Source organism: Populus alba, chromosome 13 (genome assembly GCF_005239225.2).
Source record: "Populus alba chromosome 13, ASM523922v2, whole genome shotgun sequence".
In the NCBI taxonomy this organism is placed as follows: domain Eukaryota; kingdom Viridiplantae; phylum Streptophyta; class Magnoliopsida; order Malpighiales; family Salicaceae; genus Populus; species Populus alba.
In genome coordinates, this window is record NC_133296.1 from 3,557,738 (window position 1) to 3,574,095 (window position 16,358).

The window sequence follows — 16,358 nt, forward strand, 5'->3', positions numbered from 1 at the left end:
TTCTTATAAAAACACCAGTATGTATCCTATAGATTTGAGTCATTTGACATTTCTCGGAGCTTGAAGTACTAGTCCAAAAAATTTATGTTTTGTAAGTGAATTTAGTTCTATTTTGTTTGTGCCTTTTTACTTTTGCTAATCATTTCTATGATGATATTTTTTAATATACTTCAATTTAAAATCCTCTTTTTTTTTTAATTAGATTAGTAGCTAGTACATATACAAATACTTTAGCAATAAAAACTTTATTTTGATTCCATTTTTCTCCATAGTGATATAATTTACTGAAATTTCTTCATTCTTAATATTTATTTACTTTGAATATTTTTAGGTACTTAATTGACTTCTAAAGTTGTTTATTTGAATATGTTCACTACTTATGTTTGTGTCATAACCACTTGAAGGTACTAAAAACTATAAAGATGTTGACTTTCTTATTCTTCATGAACATATTGGACAAAATATTTGACTATCATAACTTGTTACAATAATAAAATGACAAAACCAATTATGATAAAGATGAATAATTATCTCTTTAATATCAAATAGTCTTTTCATGAATGTTATCAATGTACATTGAATTTCTTTTATGAGAACGGTTTAGGATATGACTCTTTTTTCCATATTAGACATGCAATTAAGACTAATACTATCATAATTTAATTTTTACCCCTTCTAAAAAATTCACGTCAAATTTAATAGATTTTGAAGGAAATGATGGTTGTTAAATTATGATAAAAATACAAATAATAATAAAAAAAATGTGATTTGAGATAAAATTAGACAAATAACAAATTTCTAAAAGCAATAATTAGGCCAAAGTAGGTACAATTAAGTCAAGCATAATTGTTTACCATTTGGAGTTTAATTGAATAGAAATTGAGAAAAAAGGTTGAAATTAAAGTCATTCCCAATAATTTGTTTTCATTATAACAATTAATTAGCAATTGAAAAGACACAAAGCACTGACTATATATTTAGTCGCATATGGCATGCAACGTGGTGGTATGTCATGGGTCAATAAATCATCGTCTAATTATTTGGTTTATAGTAATTAAAAAGCCCGAGCATACCAATTTTATTAAAAATTTTAAGAATGAGAGATTAGTTGTGGTTATAAAAAATATTAATACTTCTAGCACAACTTATCTAAAGTAAGTTGCATTGTATGATTTAAATATGGTTTAAATATTTTGATGAGTTTTTAATCGGTGGTCAGTCGATGACTTAAAGAAAAAAAAATACTCTTATAAATAAATCTAATATTTCAAATTTGTTATGAGCTCATATGCTTAGATAAATTTTCATGTAAAAAATCCATGAAGATATCTTGATAAGGTTCACCTATCATGGAAGGCAAGAAAAGTTTTCCACAACTCGTATATTGTGGTGAAAAAATACTCCCAATTAAAATTGATAAATATTTAAAATAATTCTAAATTTTTTCTAGTTAATTCCTAATATTTAATTACCAGTTTATTTGTAGGTCTAACATTTATATTATAATGTTGACCATTAAAATACTATTATTAAAATCCTAATAGGCAAGTTGTGTTGAGACTATTTATATTGATGAACAATTTAATTTGAAGAATAAATAATACAATCTTCATATCATTTTATTTTTGGTCTTGTTTTTATATAAAATTCTATATTTCTACGAGTAAGCATTTATATACACACACACTAAACAATTTCCTACAATTTCTTCTACATCAAAGACACAAAAAAGAAGGAAAAATCAAGGCTTAAAAAAAGAAAAAAAATTGAATGATTCTTAAATTGTAACTATCAATACTTACACTATAGAAAAGAGATTAATATAAATAAGCCTAATAAAAATAATAAAAATATATTAAACATCTTAAAAAATCATTTTTAATTATTTATCATATTGTTTCTATTTTTTTATACTATAAATATTCAGGGTGACACCCTGAGCAATATAAAATTTATGATATAAACGAGAGAGAAGCAAACTTTCTAGACGAGAAAGCAACAAGCTTCAAAGAAAGGCCTCCCATGAATTACCATCTTTCTATTCTATATAAATAATATTCTATTCCCTCGTTCATGGGGGTTGATTAGAGAGAAGCAGAGAGTGTCTAGGTTCTCTTCACCTTCACTCTGTGGGGACCCCACTCTTCAACCCTTTCCATCCTTTCTCTCTCTCCATCCTTCAACTCTCTCTCTCTCTCTACCTTGAAAAAAAAACCCACACTTTCAGCTTCGGACACACTTCCTTCAACTCTCTCTCTCTCTCTCTCTCTCACCCTATCACTATCACATCTTAACGCTATATTTCTCTCTTTGATCTTTGTTAGAAAAGAGAGGGAGGGAGAGAGGAAACTTCTACGTATGACAAGAAAACAAAGAAAACGGAAGATCTTTTCTTGCTCTTCTTCTTCTTTGTGAGAGTGATTGATAGCTCATACAGCAACAATATCTGAGAATCTTTTTTTTTTTTCTTTTTTTTAACAGTGATTTGAAAAGCTGAGATGTTTTGATCTGGGTTTTATTAATATACCACAAAGGGATAAGTGGTTTTGATTCAAGAGGGCACAAGGTGTATTTTTTTTTACCTTCTTTTATTTGGTCCACTCTTCATTTCTGATCCCTCCTTTTATTTTGCAAAGTGATAGATAGATAGATATTTGTTTTCAATTTAGAATTTTGCTTCTTTTTTTTTTTTATTACTTTTGTTGTATGGCTATCTAAATAATTGGAGCAATGGAGAGATGAGCAGTGGTAGGGAAATGTGCTAAAGACTACTGGTGGTGGAAAAAGATTATAGTTGTCTGATTTCTTTTTCTTGGGATCTGTAAGATCTTGAATTTTAGTTGATAGTGTTGTTGATTTTTAGTGTAAAATTCAGATTGGTATGTTAATCTTGAAGTGTTGGGCATGGCTTTTTGGTTCATGGAATGTATGTTCATGCTTGGGGTTGTAGAGATATAGTACAAGTAGTTTTCTTTCATTCATCATTTTTTTTTTTATTAGGAAATACTAGGGATTTGTAAGAATTGAATTAGGGCAGAGACAAGAATGCATTAGGCCAGTGTTCATTTGGGTGCAATGTTAAGAGCATTAGCTCCTAGATTCTTGTTGATTTCATATCTAGTGATCTTGGTCACTGCCAGTGACAATGACTTTGTAAATTGTAATTGCGATGATGAGGGTTTTTGGAGTATACACAACATTCAAGAATGTCAGAGAGTGAGTGATTTTTTGATTGCAGTTGCCTATTTTTCGATACCAATTGAACTTCTTTACTTTGTTAGCTGCTCCAACTTTCCTTTCAAATGGGTCCTTCTTCAGTTTATAGCGTTCATAGTCCTTTGTGGACTGACTCATTTGCTCAATGCATGGACTTATTATGGACCGCACTCATTCCAGCTGATACTGTCCCTCACCATTGCTAAGTCCCTCACAGCATTAGTTTCATGTGCAACTGCCATAACCCTTTTAACTTTGATTCCACTTCTTCTCAAATGGAAAGTGAGGGAGCTTTTCTTAAAGCAAAATGTGTTGGAATTAGATCAAGAGGTTGGGATGATGAAGAAGCAAAAGGAAGCCAGTTGGCATGTTAGAATGCTAACTCAAGAAATTAGGAAGTCGCTTGACAAGCATATGATATTGTATACCACTCTAGTTGAGCTTTCTAAGACTTTGGACTTGCAAAATTGTGCTGTATGGATGCCAAACGAGAATAGAAAGGAGTTCCATCTCACCCATGAGCTGAAAACTAATTCAAAAAATTATCCTCTTTCTATCTCTGTTAATGACCCGGATGTGTTAGAAATACAAGGTAGCAAGGGGGTCAAGGTTTTGAGGCCTGATTCGGCACTTGCGGCTTCAAGTGGTGGAGGTTCAGAGGAGTCAGGTGCTGTCGCAGCAATCCGGATGCCAATGCTACGGGTTTCAAATTTCAAAGGGGGGACACCTGAATTAGTGGATACTTGTTATGCTATACTGGTTTTGGTTCTTCCAAGTATGAGTTCTAGAGGTTGGAGCTATGAGGAAATGGAAATAGTGGAAGTAGTTGCTGATCAGGTTGCTGTGGCTTTGTCTCATGCAGCAGTTCTAGAAGAATCACGAGTAATGAGAGACAAGCTGAGTGAGCAGAATCATGCGTTGCAACAGGCTAGGAAGAATGCAATGATGGCGAACCTGGCAAGGAAATCATTTCAAAAAGTGATGAGCCATGGGTTGAGGAGACCGATGCACTCAATCTCGGGCCTGCTTTCTATGTTCCAAAATGAGAATATGGGATTCGAGCAAAGGATTGTTATTGACACATTGGTGAAAACCAGCAATGTTCTTTCAACTTTGATTAATGATGTGATGGAAATTTCAGCAGAAGATACTGGAAGGTTCCCTTTAGAGATGAGGCCCTTTCGTCTACACTCCATGATCAAGGAAGCTTCTTGCCTTGCCAATTGCTTGTGTGTGTATAAAGGTTTTGGGTTTGAACTTGATGTTCAGAGTTCTTTGCCTGATTTAGTGATAGGAGATGAAAGAAGGGCCTTTCAAGTTATTTTACACATGATTGGATATCTATTAAACATCTATGATGGTGGGGGAAATGTTATATTTCGGGTTTCTTCAGAGAATGGCAGTGAGGGCAAGACAGATAGAATGTTGGGGATGTGGAAACCAAATGCTCTAGATGAGTTTGTATGTATAAAGTTTGACATGGAGATCAGTGAGGGAAGTTCTCTCTCTGATGTAGCTAGCTCAACGACAAACTCTTCTGGTAAAAGGCAAGACAGTGCTGGAGTTAAGGAGGGCCTGGGCTTCAGCATGTGCAAAAGGCTTGTACAGGTGAGGCATCAAATATTATTTCTTCCATGTGGCTACACATATGCCATTCTTTGTTAATTGTTGCTTCATTATTGTGCAATAGAGGTCACGACAGCAGACATCCCATGATGTAAAATGTTGCCATTTTATTTAACTGCATCTAGAGATGAAAATGTGTTGCATGCAGTAAAATTTGTGAAAGAACACACTCTTGTTCAAGTTTACGACATTTTTGGTGCAGGTTCCATTGTTTAAATCTAGAGGATAGTTATCATGCTTTACTTCTTGTAAATGCATCTGATTAGATTGGAGGTGTTCTTCTTTTGTAGGATGCTTCTATATGACCTTATTCCACGGACAATCTCTCAGCTAATTCTGTATCTGAAAATGACAACTCACTTCTGCATCCAAATAACCTAATCAAATATTGCTCAATGATTTCTTTCCTCCTAACATGCTTAGAGTCAGTTGGCATGACTTTTACAACCAAAAGAATAATCTTAAGTATGTTTGGTTAGAGATACCTTATTTAGATTAAAAACTTATTTCTAGAATTGAGACAAAATTTTGCTCAAAAGTTGAAATTTCTGCCTTTCAAACTTTTAACCTATTGATTCTAACTCGTACCATCTCCATTATTCAAAGAAACTGTTTTGAGTCCATGCCTGCCAAAGATAAATCTAACTTGAATTATTCTTATGAGAAGTCATTTTTTAAATTAAGTTTTGAATTTTGACTTAAAGTCAAAAGTAGTTCTCTATAAGTCATGCCAAATGGACCCTTAATCTGTGTCTCATTTGTTTTTTAAAGCCTTTTTTTTTTTTTTTTTTTGGGGGGGGGGTGTCAGAATGATCTGTTACCTTTGTTTGTTCCTTGGCTTGTACCATAGCATACTTGAAAAGGTTTATTTATTTAATTATTTATTTATCTTGTTAATTTGTCTTCCTGGAGTATATTTAAGATGCATTAACTATGTATCATATTCAACATTATTAGAAAGAAGTGTATATGCAGATGATGCAAGGTAATATCTGGATATCTTTGAACCCTCTGGGTTTTGCACAAGGCATGACTCTGGTTCTCTGGTTTCAAATCCGGCCATCTTATGGAAGAGCCATATTTGCCCCGGGAACTTCCTCAGAACAACCAAATTCCAATTCTCAGTTCAGAGGCCTTAGTGTTATACTTGCTGATGATGATCATGTAAATAGGACTGTGACCAAGAAGCTACTTGAGAAGTTAGGCTGTGAAGTGACTGCCGTTTCATCTGGGTTTGAATGCCTTAGTGCTCTTAGCTCTGCTGAAAACTCTTTCATGCTAGTTGTTTTGGATCTTCAAATGCCAGAAATGGATGGTTTCGAAGTGGCAACACGAATCCGGAAGTTTCGAAGTTGTAATTGGCCATTGATTATAGCTGTGACTGCCAGTGCTGAGGATAATGTTTGGGAGAGATGCCTACAGATGGGAATGAATGGAGTGATTCGAAAACCTGTTCTCTTACAAGCGATGGAAGATGAGCTTCGAAGAGTTCTGCAGAGGGCTGGTGAAGGGTTGTGAAAATAAGTTGTAAAGATGATCAGACATTGGTTTATAGAACATTTGTTCGACTTTTTTCAGTCAGCTCTTCATCAAAATCCAGCACTGGGATGTTTAACTTGACACTATACTTCATTTATACAAAGTGTAAACTTCCTACTTTTTTCTAACCATTTTCCTTGTCGAGCTCAATGGCTAGAGTTTCACAGAATGGATAATGACTCATGAGAAATAATATTTCTATATAACAGTTAAAGGAATTCACAGAAGTGAAATAATACAGATAGATTGAACTTTCCACATTGTTTTGATGTCTCCTCAATTAGTGTTTTGTAAAAAGTTGTAGTAGATCTTTTATTGTTTTCTTTTATTCCAGGAGAAACACCAGAGAACACACTTTATGTTTTGAGTGATTGAAACATTTTTGGTCCTGATATCTTTGTTGTGTTGTAGGTTATAGGTTCACTGGGTGGTTTTGCAAAGAATGTTGAGTCAAAGGTTAAGATGATGTCCTGAATTTAAAATGCAAGTCATGCAGAACAATGAACTTGAATTTAGTTGAACTTAAGATTATGTTTGCAGTTGGCTTCTAGATTTACTTCAAGATTAGCTGGCTGTTTGTTAGTTCAGTTGCTTTTTACTCTTCTTATATTGCTACTAACTGCTATTTTATACATGTTAAGATTGTCAGGTTGCATGTCTTGGTCTGTGATTTATGTCTGGTGCACCTTTCATCCTTCCGTGGAGAAATAGAAGCTTTCAGCTTTCACAGAGCAAAGGGTAGCCACTTTGATTGAAAAAAAATGAAACATCAAATCATGATCTGGATTTGGATCACTGTAGCTTGGGGTACTTTTAGTTTCCAATGTTTTGGCAAAATAGCATAGTGAAGAAAAGTCTTAAGAAAATAGCATAGTTTAGTCAAAGATGTGAATCTCATTCGTGTTTTTCACTAAAAGACGTTAATAAGTTTAACGTCTTTAAACCAAACCCTGAATCAACTTTAAATATAAATTTTAAACAATCAAAATCTCAAATTAACTCAAAATCACCGTAACCCCAAATTAATCTCAAATTTCAAATCTCTAATCCCTAATATAAACACTAATTCAAATCTCAAACCCTAATCTCTTAAATCCAAATCTAAAACTATAATCTCTAATCATAAACCCCAAACCCATAATCTCTAATCTGAAACCTCAAACATATAATCCTTAATTCTAAAAACCAAACCCTAAATGCTAAACAATAACCCTAAATATAAACCTCTAATCCCTAAACACCAACTCTAAATTCAAACCCAAAAAATGCAAATAATCCCTAACACGTGACAAAAATAAGAAGATATTGTTGTATTTAAAAAAGCACAAAAAATAGCATTAAAGTTTTCATTACATTGATGTAATATGTTAATGTTGTTTTTGTTTGTTTAATTGTACTTAATGTGCCGCCATTTGTTCACTTGTAAATATCATTGTATTTATTATCCTGTAAATATTTACTTTGTAATTATAAATAACATGTTGTCAATGATCTTAAGTTCACTTGTAAATTTATGATTTTAAACTCTACCTACCTAACCCAAATAAATTTAAATATTCATAATATAGAAGATAAAATTAAAATCTCAATATGACAAATTCAAAACAATTATAAAAGTTTAATAAAATACAAAAAAAAAAACTCATAACTAAACAAATAACATAGTATAATTGTGACAACGAGTCGACTTCATCAATAACATGATTTTTTAGTGTTTAAGTGGTCTCATCCTCTAACATAACATAATCCAAATGTAATGTCTCTCTATGTATCTTAAGTGTAGTGTAGTATGAGGTGAACCAATAAGACAAGATGCATAATGATAAACAAGTCCATCATCTTCAAAATCACGAAGATCAACAATGACTTCTCGACTATCTATAATTCTAACCTATCTGATTTTATAAATAACATTAATTACATAGAAACATATCTAATTGTATGACTCAAACCCTAAATTAATTCAATTCAAACAAAATATCCAATTATAAAATACAAAACAAAAAATAATAGATCAAAACTAAAAGCTCTCAATTTCACAATGAAACCTATAAAATTAAGAGAAGTATAATGTTTTTACCTTGATTTGTTGACGGTTAGTTGGTGGTCGTAGTGATCATGATGGGAGAGACTAAAGAGAGAGATTGAGTCCGTGTTTTTTCTTGAAAAAACATTAAAGAAATACCTGGAAATGAAAGGTATATGATTTTCGTGTTTTGATAGAATAAAAAGTTATTTTTAGTGTTTTGAAGGAAGAAGACGAGTGATGGCCATAAAAAAAAGAAAAAAAAAAATAAAGTTTTTATGTTTATCAAATATATGATTCTGAATCATGTTTTAATTATATAATTATGATTGGAAATTGTGTTTTAAATAAAAATCATGATTTTATTTAAACAATGCTATTTTCAGAAGAAAATTTTCAACTTATTTTATTTTGCTAAAATTTTACTCAAACAACACTACTTTTTGTTTTTTTATTAGAAAATATGGTAGCTTGACTGCTTGAGAAGGCACATGCTACGATAATGTGGAATCATTTAAGATTGGATCCTAAAGCTGATTGCTAGACTTTGGTGGGTTTTAGGACAAGGGTGCTCATGTGGTTTTGATTTTTGTTACATTGAACTTTCCCGTTCGGAAATCATTACCATTTTTCCTCAAGGTCCAAATTATGCTCGATAATGAAGCCTTGTTGTGATTACTCTAATAATTAGGCGGTGTTAGCTTGCCGGTAGCCTAAAGGGCGATGGTTGTTGAAGCCTCAAGGCGGTGATTATACCTTCGGCTGTCTGGAATTATCTGTCGTCGTTTCTAATTCTCCATCAGCACATCCCGCTCCCCTGTCCTTAGTGACCTTTTCATTCAATGGCAGTGGTCCGCCTCTAGTAGAGCTCTCCCCGTTCAATGGCTAGGGTTGACTTAGAGTTTGGGACCAAAGTTGGGTAATTTCTTACCACTTGGACAGTTAACCATGGTGCAGGGACAGTCTTTTCTTCATTTCTTTTCTCCACCAAAGAAATGTAAGTGCTCTGTATCATCCCTGCAAGCACTTCTGATTCCAAGATCAGCACTATTTAGACTATTAAATTTAGTTTGCGTTCAGGATGAACACGATTGAAACTATATTTTTTTAAAATTTAATTTTTGTAATATTTTTTAATCGTTTAAAGTTGTTAAGTGCAGTAATTTTGAATTCAGAGTACTAATAATATCAAAATCTACTATATGGATATTCATTTCTTTTCATGAAGAAATTCATTATATTTATTGGATACTAATCTCGATATTTTATTAAAAAAGAAAAAGGAAAAAATAAAACGGCGGAGTATCCTTTCTTTGCAACTAGACCGAACCTTTAGGGTTATATATAGCTTCTCTGCTTACGGGATAGAAAGAGGCAGAATGAGTGCAGAGACAGAAGCAGAAGCAGAAGCAGAGTACTTCTCCAAAGACTTTGAATGGGAAACACTAAGACAAGAAATAGAAGACAACCCTTCTTATCAATACCACTTACTCCCTTTCACTTATACTCCTCCTTCACAACAACAAGAAATTCAAGTAAGTGAAGATTCAAAAGCATGGAAAAGGTTCCATCTTCGCCATTCCTCTGGCAAATTCTTCAAGGTCTTTACTTACTATTTAATTTTTTTTCAATTGAGTTTGGATTCATTTTCTTGATTTTAAAGAAATGGGTTATGTTTTTTAAGTGCAGGAGAGAAGGTATTTGTTGAAGGAATTCCCTGAGTTGGTTTCTTGTAAAGAGTTTTCGAAGGTTTTGGAAGTTGGCTGTGGCAATGGCAGTTCTGTTATTCCTATCTTACGGTAACCTTATAAAAACAACCGCAACTTTACTTTCTTTGTCTGTTTTAAGGCTGTGATTTTCTGTGGAACTGTTCTTATACATAGGAATTGCAAGTGTGTTCTTTCACTTTACAAATGTCTACATTTTAGACTTTATTAATTTTTTCTTACTAGAAACTAAAAATGATGGAAGTGAGAACCTGGGTTGAGCTGTTCATGCCTATGTCTTGAGTTTGAATCTCACATGGGCTGCTTGGATGTATTGATGTGTAGATGATAGGCTTGCCTACTTAGGTGAAAAAGATCATATTCTAATGGGATTCGTATTGTAAGAAGATTCACATTTGATAAAGTTGTAAGGGGGGAAATCTCTCTTAAAAATGTTTAACGCAATAGTGACCAAAGTAGGCTTATATAGGCTTTTTCTTTTTTAAGATAATCTGATAGAACAAAACCGTTTCCATAAATGGTCCTGATGATGACATAATAATTGTCACAATTTCAACATTTTTCTCTCTTTTCTGCCCCTTGTTAATAATTTCTGTCATTTGGAAGATCATCATTGGAAAATGTCTCATTTTTGGTATTGACTCCATGTTAGATATAATTTCTTATGAACTATTTATTTGCTGTGTCATGATCAATTTGTTATGTATTTTTTGGTGACAATGTGCCATCGATTACAGCAATATTCAGGGAATGTGTAGTGATACCTTGATTTAAATTCAACTAACTGGTAATTAAGGTGCAGATGTGAACTTGTGTTTGGGAATTCTGATAATCATCTTGCATGCGAACTGTATGTGTTAAACTTAGTTACATTCTTTCATTGATATTCCGGGGATGAATCCTCATATGTTGCACTCACCAGGTCATATCATTTCATTAGTAGACCTTAAATCATGCTTCCGGTGTTCCGTCCATTAAAAAGCTTTTCTCTTTTCTTTTTGTAGTGGCAACAAGGACATTATCGTATATGCTTGTGATTGTAGCAGTGAGACTCTTGAGAGGGCTAAAGAGATTGTTCATTCCACGAATATATTTGCAGTCCAAAATCGTTTCCACCTGTTCTTCTGTGACTTTGCTTTTACTGGGTTCCCGAAATGGTTTGTTTGTGATTCTTGTGTAGAAAGTTTTTCACTGAAACAGCAAGAACACTCCTCAGGTTGGTACTTCTTTCTTGTTTGCCTTTTCATCCTTGATTACTGTAACCACAGGTACATTTCAAGCTGGTTAATTCTGCTCGCTTCTTCAGATGTTAAAGAGGGTGTGGCAGATACGAGTGGTTCATATTTGTCAAGAGAATGTGGCTGTTGCATTGGTGGGGTTGATTTTGTTAGCTTGGTATGTTTTCTTTTTTGCTACTTATGCTTTCTTCTGTACTGACATCCATCCGACCCACTTTGTAGCATCTGGTTGTAGCAAAATAAAACAGCAAATAAGTTACTATAGTATATCTCACATAAATTTCTTGGATAACTAAAATCACATTTATCTAATACAGGCTTCATAGAAAACAATAAAAGATCATTTATTTGAGATAAAAAAGAAATAAAGAGAAGATCTTTGGAACATAGAATGGATGCAGCAGCCACCATGGAAGCGCGCAAACATGGACTGCATGTATTGGTTCAATCATGACTGTTTTGTGTGGCATGGTTAATGCTTTGGGAGGAAAAAATTCAATTTATTGCAGAAGAACAAAGAACAAAGAAAAAAGAGTCATTTTTTTTTCTCTTATAACTTAGATCACTTAAGTTGTCCTGGTAAAGATTTTTTTCTGAATTCTTGAAAGAACTAGCTGAGAAAACGATGTTTAAGAACATAGACAAGATTCAGGTGGATGTTTCAAAGTTTATCATGCCATCTGGTTTTTTATCTGTCTGTCTCAATCATCATACAATGAACACCCACCATGATCTTGAATATACTCTTCTTGCATGTGCTTACATGACTTCAAGTCTTGCTCCTCTCTTTTTATCTAAAGGTAATTTTCAGTGGTTTTAGTTTGGAGATCTATACTTGGTAGTATATTGCTTCATTTCATGAATCTCATGCATTAATGAATTATCATCAATGCCAAACAAAATAAAAAAATAAAACAGAGAATCTCCATGTTCTGGTAGTTCATTTTGCAATTTGTTGGAAGCAGTGACTTTTGTTTATTGAGGTTTTTCATTTCTTTTGTATTATGCCAGATATTCACACTATCAGCAGTGCCACAAAAAAAAATGTCCTCAGCTATCAAGGAGTGCTTTTCTGTCCTGAAGCCTGGTGGCCTGCTACTTTTCAGGGATTATGGTAATAGAATTACAACCATAAGATCAATAATTGTAAATTGACAAATGATTAATTAATACCATGTATCTGTATTCCATTTTTCGTCCTTTCCATATGCTAATTGTATTTCTGCAACTACTTCATATAACTGCTATCAGATGTTTTGATGACATTCAGGGCTGTATGACATGACTATGCTGCGGTTTGAGCAAGAAAAGAGAGTGGGGTTCCGTGAGTACATGCGATCAGATGGAACTCGTTCTTATTTCTTCTGTTTGGATACAGTCAGGGATCTTTTTGTGGGCGTAGGATTCATTGAGGTACTTGTTTTATCTCTTTTATTGGGCTGTTGCAAACAGTTGTCATTGCATTCCAGATTTCTATGGTGTATGATTTCACTTTCTATTAGGCCTGCATGGTTGCTACCATGTAACTGGAACTGAAATATTATTTGGTACTCAATTGATATCGAGTCTTAAAGTTGTTGATTAATTCCTGACTACCTGGAAACTTAAACATAAATACTTTATATTTTGACTGTTGCATTAATTCACTTATGCACCTACAGCTTGAGCTTGAGTATTGTTGTGTCAAGTCTGTGAATCGCCGTAAAGGGAAGAGCATGCAGAGGGTGTGGGTTCATGCGAAGTTCCAAAAGCCCGCATAAAGTAGCAGTCAAGATGTCACTTGTTGAGGTACAGCTTTCAAGAGATAAAACCTTCTTGTTCTCCCACCATACATTTCATGTTACAAGTTGCTTCCTTACTGTTGTAACATCTAGATGAGATTAACCAGTTTTGGGTTTTATTTGTTTTTACAAAGAGTTAGGTAGAATCGATTGTTAGAGAAAGCATCTCGTTCTTTTTTTCCCTTCGCCCTAATCTTCTAATCTCAGTTTGATTGTTGACAAGATTGCTGCAATTAATGGGAAAACTTTGATTAGCGGCAGGATAGCTATTCATTTGGGGACTCAAATTTATATTTTCTTTTAGAAAAACTGTTCAATAATTACAAAAATATAAAACAATATATAAATCTGAAAGTTGAGACTCGCCAAAATGCTCAGTATATTTTGGATGAAACCTAGACTTAACTATCAAATTTAATTTAATTTGGCATCAAAGGCTCAACCCTAGAGCTCAAGTCACTTGATAGACTATAAAAAAGAGTTGTATGTGAGGGGAAATATCGAGAACCTATAATAATTACAAGAAAGACTGAGAATGTGATGTCTATTATAGGGTTTAATAGATGGAATTTGTATTTAACTATGAAAACAATCCAGCAAAGATCCTGGAGAGATACAAATTATAGGGAGTATTTAGAGAATCTATATCACATTAAATAATTACAATAAGATAAAATAATATATAAAGCTAACAATGCATCGCCATGATTTAATTATCAAAATTAATCACTTTGTTGTAATAGCATGTTCTTTAAACCAAAACATTCATTCTCTCACCGTGCGTATGCGTTTTTCCTTCTGTGGCAAGGACAGCTTTGACTTCTGTGGCAAAAGAAAAACTGATGCGTGGCATGGATCTCGAGTCAAGCTTACTCCTTGAAGCCTACTCCTTAGATGTTGCAGCTTCCTACTGCACAGAAGCTCCCTTTGGCTATTTGAAGCTAAAGCTTGATTGCATTTCTGGGTTCTTACATCCAGAATGTGATGTTCTTTTCTTAGGGTTTTCTGCCCTCTGTATCCCAGCAGTGGTTCCACTTTCCGGTAGGTGACAGCATGATGGAGATGTCTAGCTAGTGCTCAAAGTACAAACAACGATACAAATATGACACTGTCTATAATAGTAATAATAATAATTACCCTAAATTCGTCGAAAGGGATTTGGATTTGGGAATATTTCTAACGGGCATCTTGGGTGCATGGCATCCTGTCCCTAGTTCAACCAAGGACGTAGGCAACTAGATTCCGTAATAGTTCATCTTTCTACATCAAGATTGTAAATTGCTGTGCTACACTAAAATCTCCATGGAACTTGAGTGATGTTATTTTCTCACTAGACTTCACATGACATCAAGGAAAGTAAATTTCTTCTCTTAAGAAAAATTGTATCCTTGGAATCAGTTTTCGTACTTGGAGATTTACTTTGAACATCAGTGTGAAGTTACTTCTGAATTGGATTTGAAATAGGTTATTCAATGTTGCATTCACAAAAAAAATAAAAATAAAATAAAATCTTGTGGTCTCCATTAGAATTTGAGCCTTTAACATGAGGAGTAAATCCACTGATCACCAATATTGTTACACCTTATGTAATAATATACAGGAGTGTTTTCTCCCTGCTGCAGGATTAACGGAGGCCCATGATATGGACAGGTGCTGCCATATTCCTGGAGGGCCTTAGGGGCATATATTTAAGTCAAAAGGTAAACAGGATCCTTCGTAATTTGATCATTTCAAAGGTCTTTTCTCACTTTAATTTGTCCATTTTGAAGCTTATTTATTCTTGATCGTATCCATGATAAACTCTATGTTGTTGCTGATCAATTTGGCAAATATCATAGACCTCCCTTGAAGTCTTTCAAAATATTACTGGTATATATCCCCTAGGCTAGGTTTCTATTAACATTCCATGCGTGAGTAGTCTAGAGCTTAATTTGTAATGTTCATATGCAACCCTAGAAGCTAGAATGTGGATGATTTTCATGTTCTGAACACAATATGGTTTCGGTCAGTATGAACAATCCCGTTGAGTTTCACTGAAAGAAACACAAAGGGAATAAAACAAAGGGTTTAAATGCTCAGGAATCCAATATTCAATGGATGAAAATATATAAAGTTTACAGGAAAATGTCAATATTTTTTATGTTGAAGCACAAGTGGGAAATGTTGGGTTTGTCTAAATTATTCTATAACTCCCTTGGTTAGGAGCCTTTTAAGAAAAATAGAAAATGGATAATTTTTGTTGTTTACCAGACTAGGATAATTTGATTAACCAATTCTAAATCATGAAGAAATAGTTATAGGAATAGCCTTTGTAATATCCAAAATAAAAATAAAATAGATTTGAAAAGTTAATGGTGCCCTTGCGTGCATTATTATAAGTGTTAATGATTGAGGAGCAAATTGGACAATTAACATGATATGTGGAAGAACAAATGAGAAAGAAGAAGGGAGATAGATAAAAATCAAAAGAAGAAGAGAGGAAGCAGGAAAAAGAAAGAGAAAGGAGTAAGAAGAAAAGGAAAGAAGAAGTGGAAGTTGGAGATGAGGTTTTCTAAGGTAAAATCTTGATTTTTTATGCTTGATTCTATTGGATGATTTAAGATGTTTAATAAATGTTTAGATTTTTAGTTTGGATTAAATCAAATTGATATGAGGATTGAAGTTATGAGTTTTTAAGGAACATGTTGAATTTTTAGGATCTGTAATTTTGAAAGTTAGCCTAATGGTTTTGGTCGACCGAGCAATGGAGGTTGATCAGTTCCTTTAGGTTCAATAAATTTGAAAAATGTTTGAGATCGATTATATTGATTTGTTTCGGGTTTATAATTATATTTTGATTTTTAATTTTAGAGTTGTAATCTTTTATGCTATCTGTTTCAAGTTGTTTTGAGTATTTTTTGTATTTGATGTAGGTTCTGCTAATATTCCTCCTAACGATCCTTAGTAATCTTTAGTTCAATATTTGTTTGTCTTTTACCTTTGTTTTTTTAGATAAGTGGAATAATTTTTAATATGCATGCAATATAAACATGAATATATTAATTATATAAGGAATACAACTGATTATTTCTTAAATATTTATATATATGTTGCTTTATTTTTTAGGTACTCATCAATTCTTGAATTTGTGCTCGTATTCTATTGAATTAAATTCTATTCATTATAACATTCATTTACTTTGATAATTATCAGAATATTTATTATG

The 16,358-nt window shown here is 33.2% G+C and overlaps 2 protein-coding genes across 6 annotated transcripts; both read left to right on the forward strand.

Annotated features, from left to right (window-relative positions):
- The first annotated feature begins 1,976 nt into the window (after positions 1-1,976).
- LOC118044010 (protein EIN4) lies at positions 1,977-6,637 on the forward strand. Its single transcript, XM_035052148.2, has 2 exons — positions 1,977-4,824; positions 5,818-6,637. The coding sequence occupies exons 1-2, from the start codon at positions 3,076-3,078 to the stop codon at positions 6,358-6,360; spliced, it is 2,292 nt and encodes a 763-aa protein (XP_034908039.1). The 5' UTR covers positions 1,977-3,075; the 3' UTR covers positions 6,361-6,637.
- A 2,305-nt stretch (positions 6,638-8,942) lies between these two features.
- Positions 8,943-16,170, forward strand: LOC118044011 (uncharacterized). Of its 5 annotated transcripts, none has more exons than XM_035052151.2 (9): positions 8,943-9,404; positions 9,685-10,008; positions 10,097-10,206; positions 11,139-11,350; positions 11,441-11,529; positions 12,384-12,486; positions 12,643-12,785; positions 13,034-13,160; positions 14,776-16,170. In XM_035052151.2, exons 2-8 carry the CDS (start codon positions 9,787-9,789, stop codon positions 13,130-13,132), a joined length of 978 nt encoding a protein of 325 aa, XP_034908042.1. In that variant the 5' UTR covers positions 8,943-9,404; positions 9,685-9,786; the 3' UTR covers positions 13,133-13,160; positions 14,776-16,170. The 5 variants fall into 5 exon arrangements, with proteins under 5 accessions (XP_034908042.1, XP_034908041.1, XP_034908040.1 ...); XM_035052150.2 differs by lacking the exon at positions 14,776-16,170 and adding an exon at positions 13,962-14,483; XM_035052149.2 differs by lacking the exon at positions 14,776-16,170 and adding an exon at positions 13,967-14,483 and having other exon boundaries at positions 8,944-9,404.
- Positions 16,171-16,358: the final 188 nt, after the last annotated feature.

What these genes read in the sequence shown, in the direction of transcription:
- LOC118044010 (XM_035052148.2), top strand. Translation starts at nt 3,076, where the DNA reads ATGTTAAGAGCATTAGCTCCTAGATTCTTGTTGATTTCATATCTAGTG. An exon ending in TGTGCAAAAGGCTTGTACAG is followed by an intron (nt 4,825 to 5,817) that starts GTGAGGCATCAA and finishes GTGTATATGCAG; the next exon opens with ATGATGCAAGGTAATATCTG.
- LOC118044011 (XM_035052151.2), top strand. Translation starts at nt 9,787, where the DNA reads ATGAGTGCAGAGACAGAAGCAGAAGCAGAAGCAGAGTACTTCTCCAAA. An exon ending in GCTACTTTTCAGGGATTATG is followed by an intron (nt 12,487 to 12,642) that starts GTAATAGAATTA and finishes GATGACATTCAG; the next exon opens with GGCTGTATGACATGACTATG. An exon ending in TGGGCGTAGGATTCATTGAG is followed by an intron (nt 12,786 to 13,033) that starts GTACTTGTTTTA and finishes ATGCACCTACAG; the next exon opens with CTTGAGCTTGAGTATTGTTG.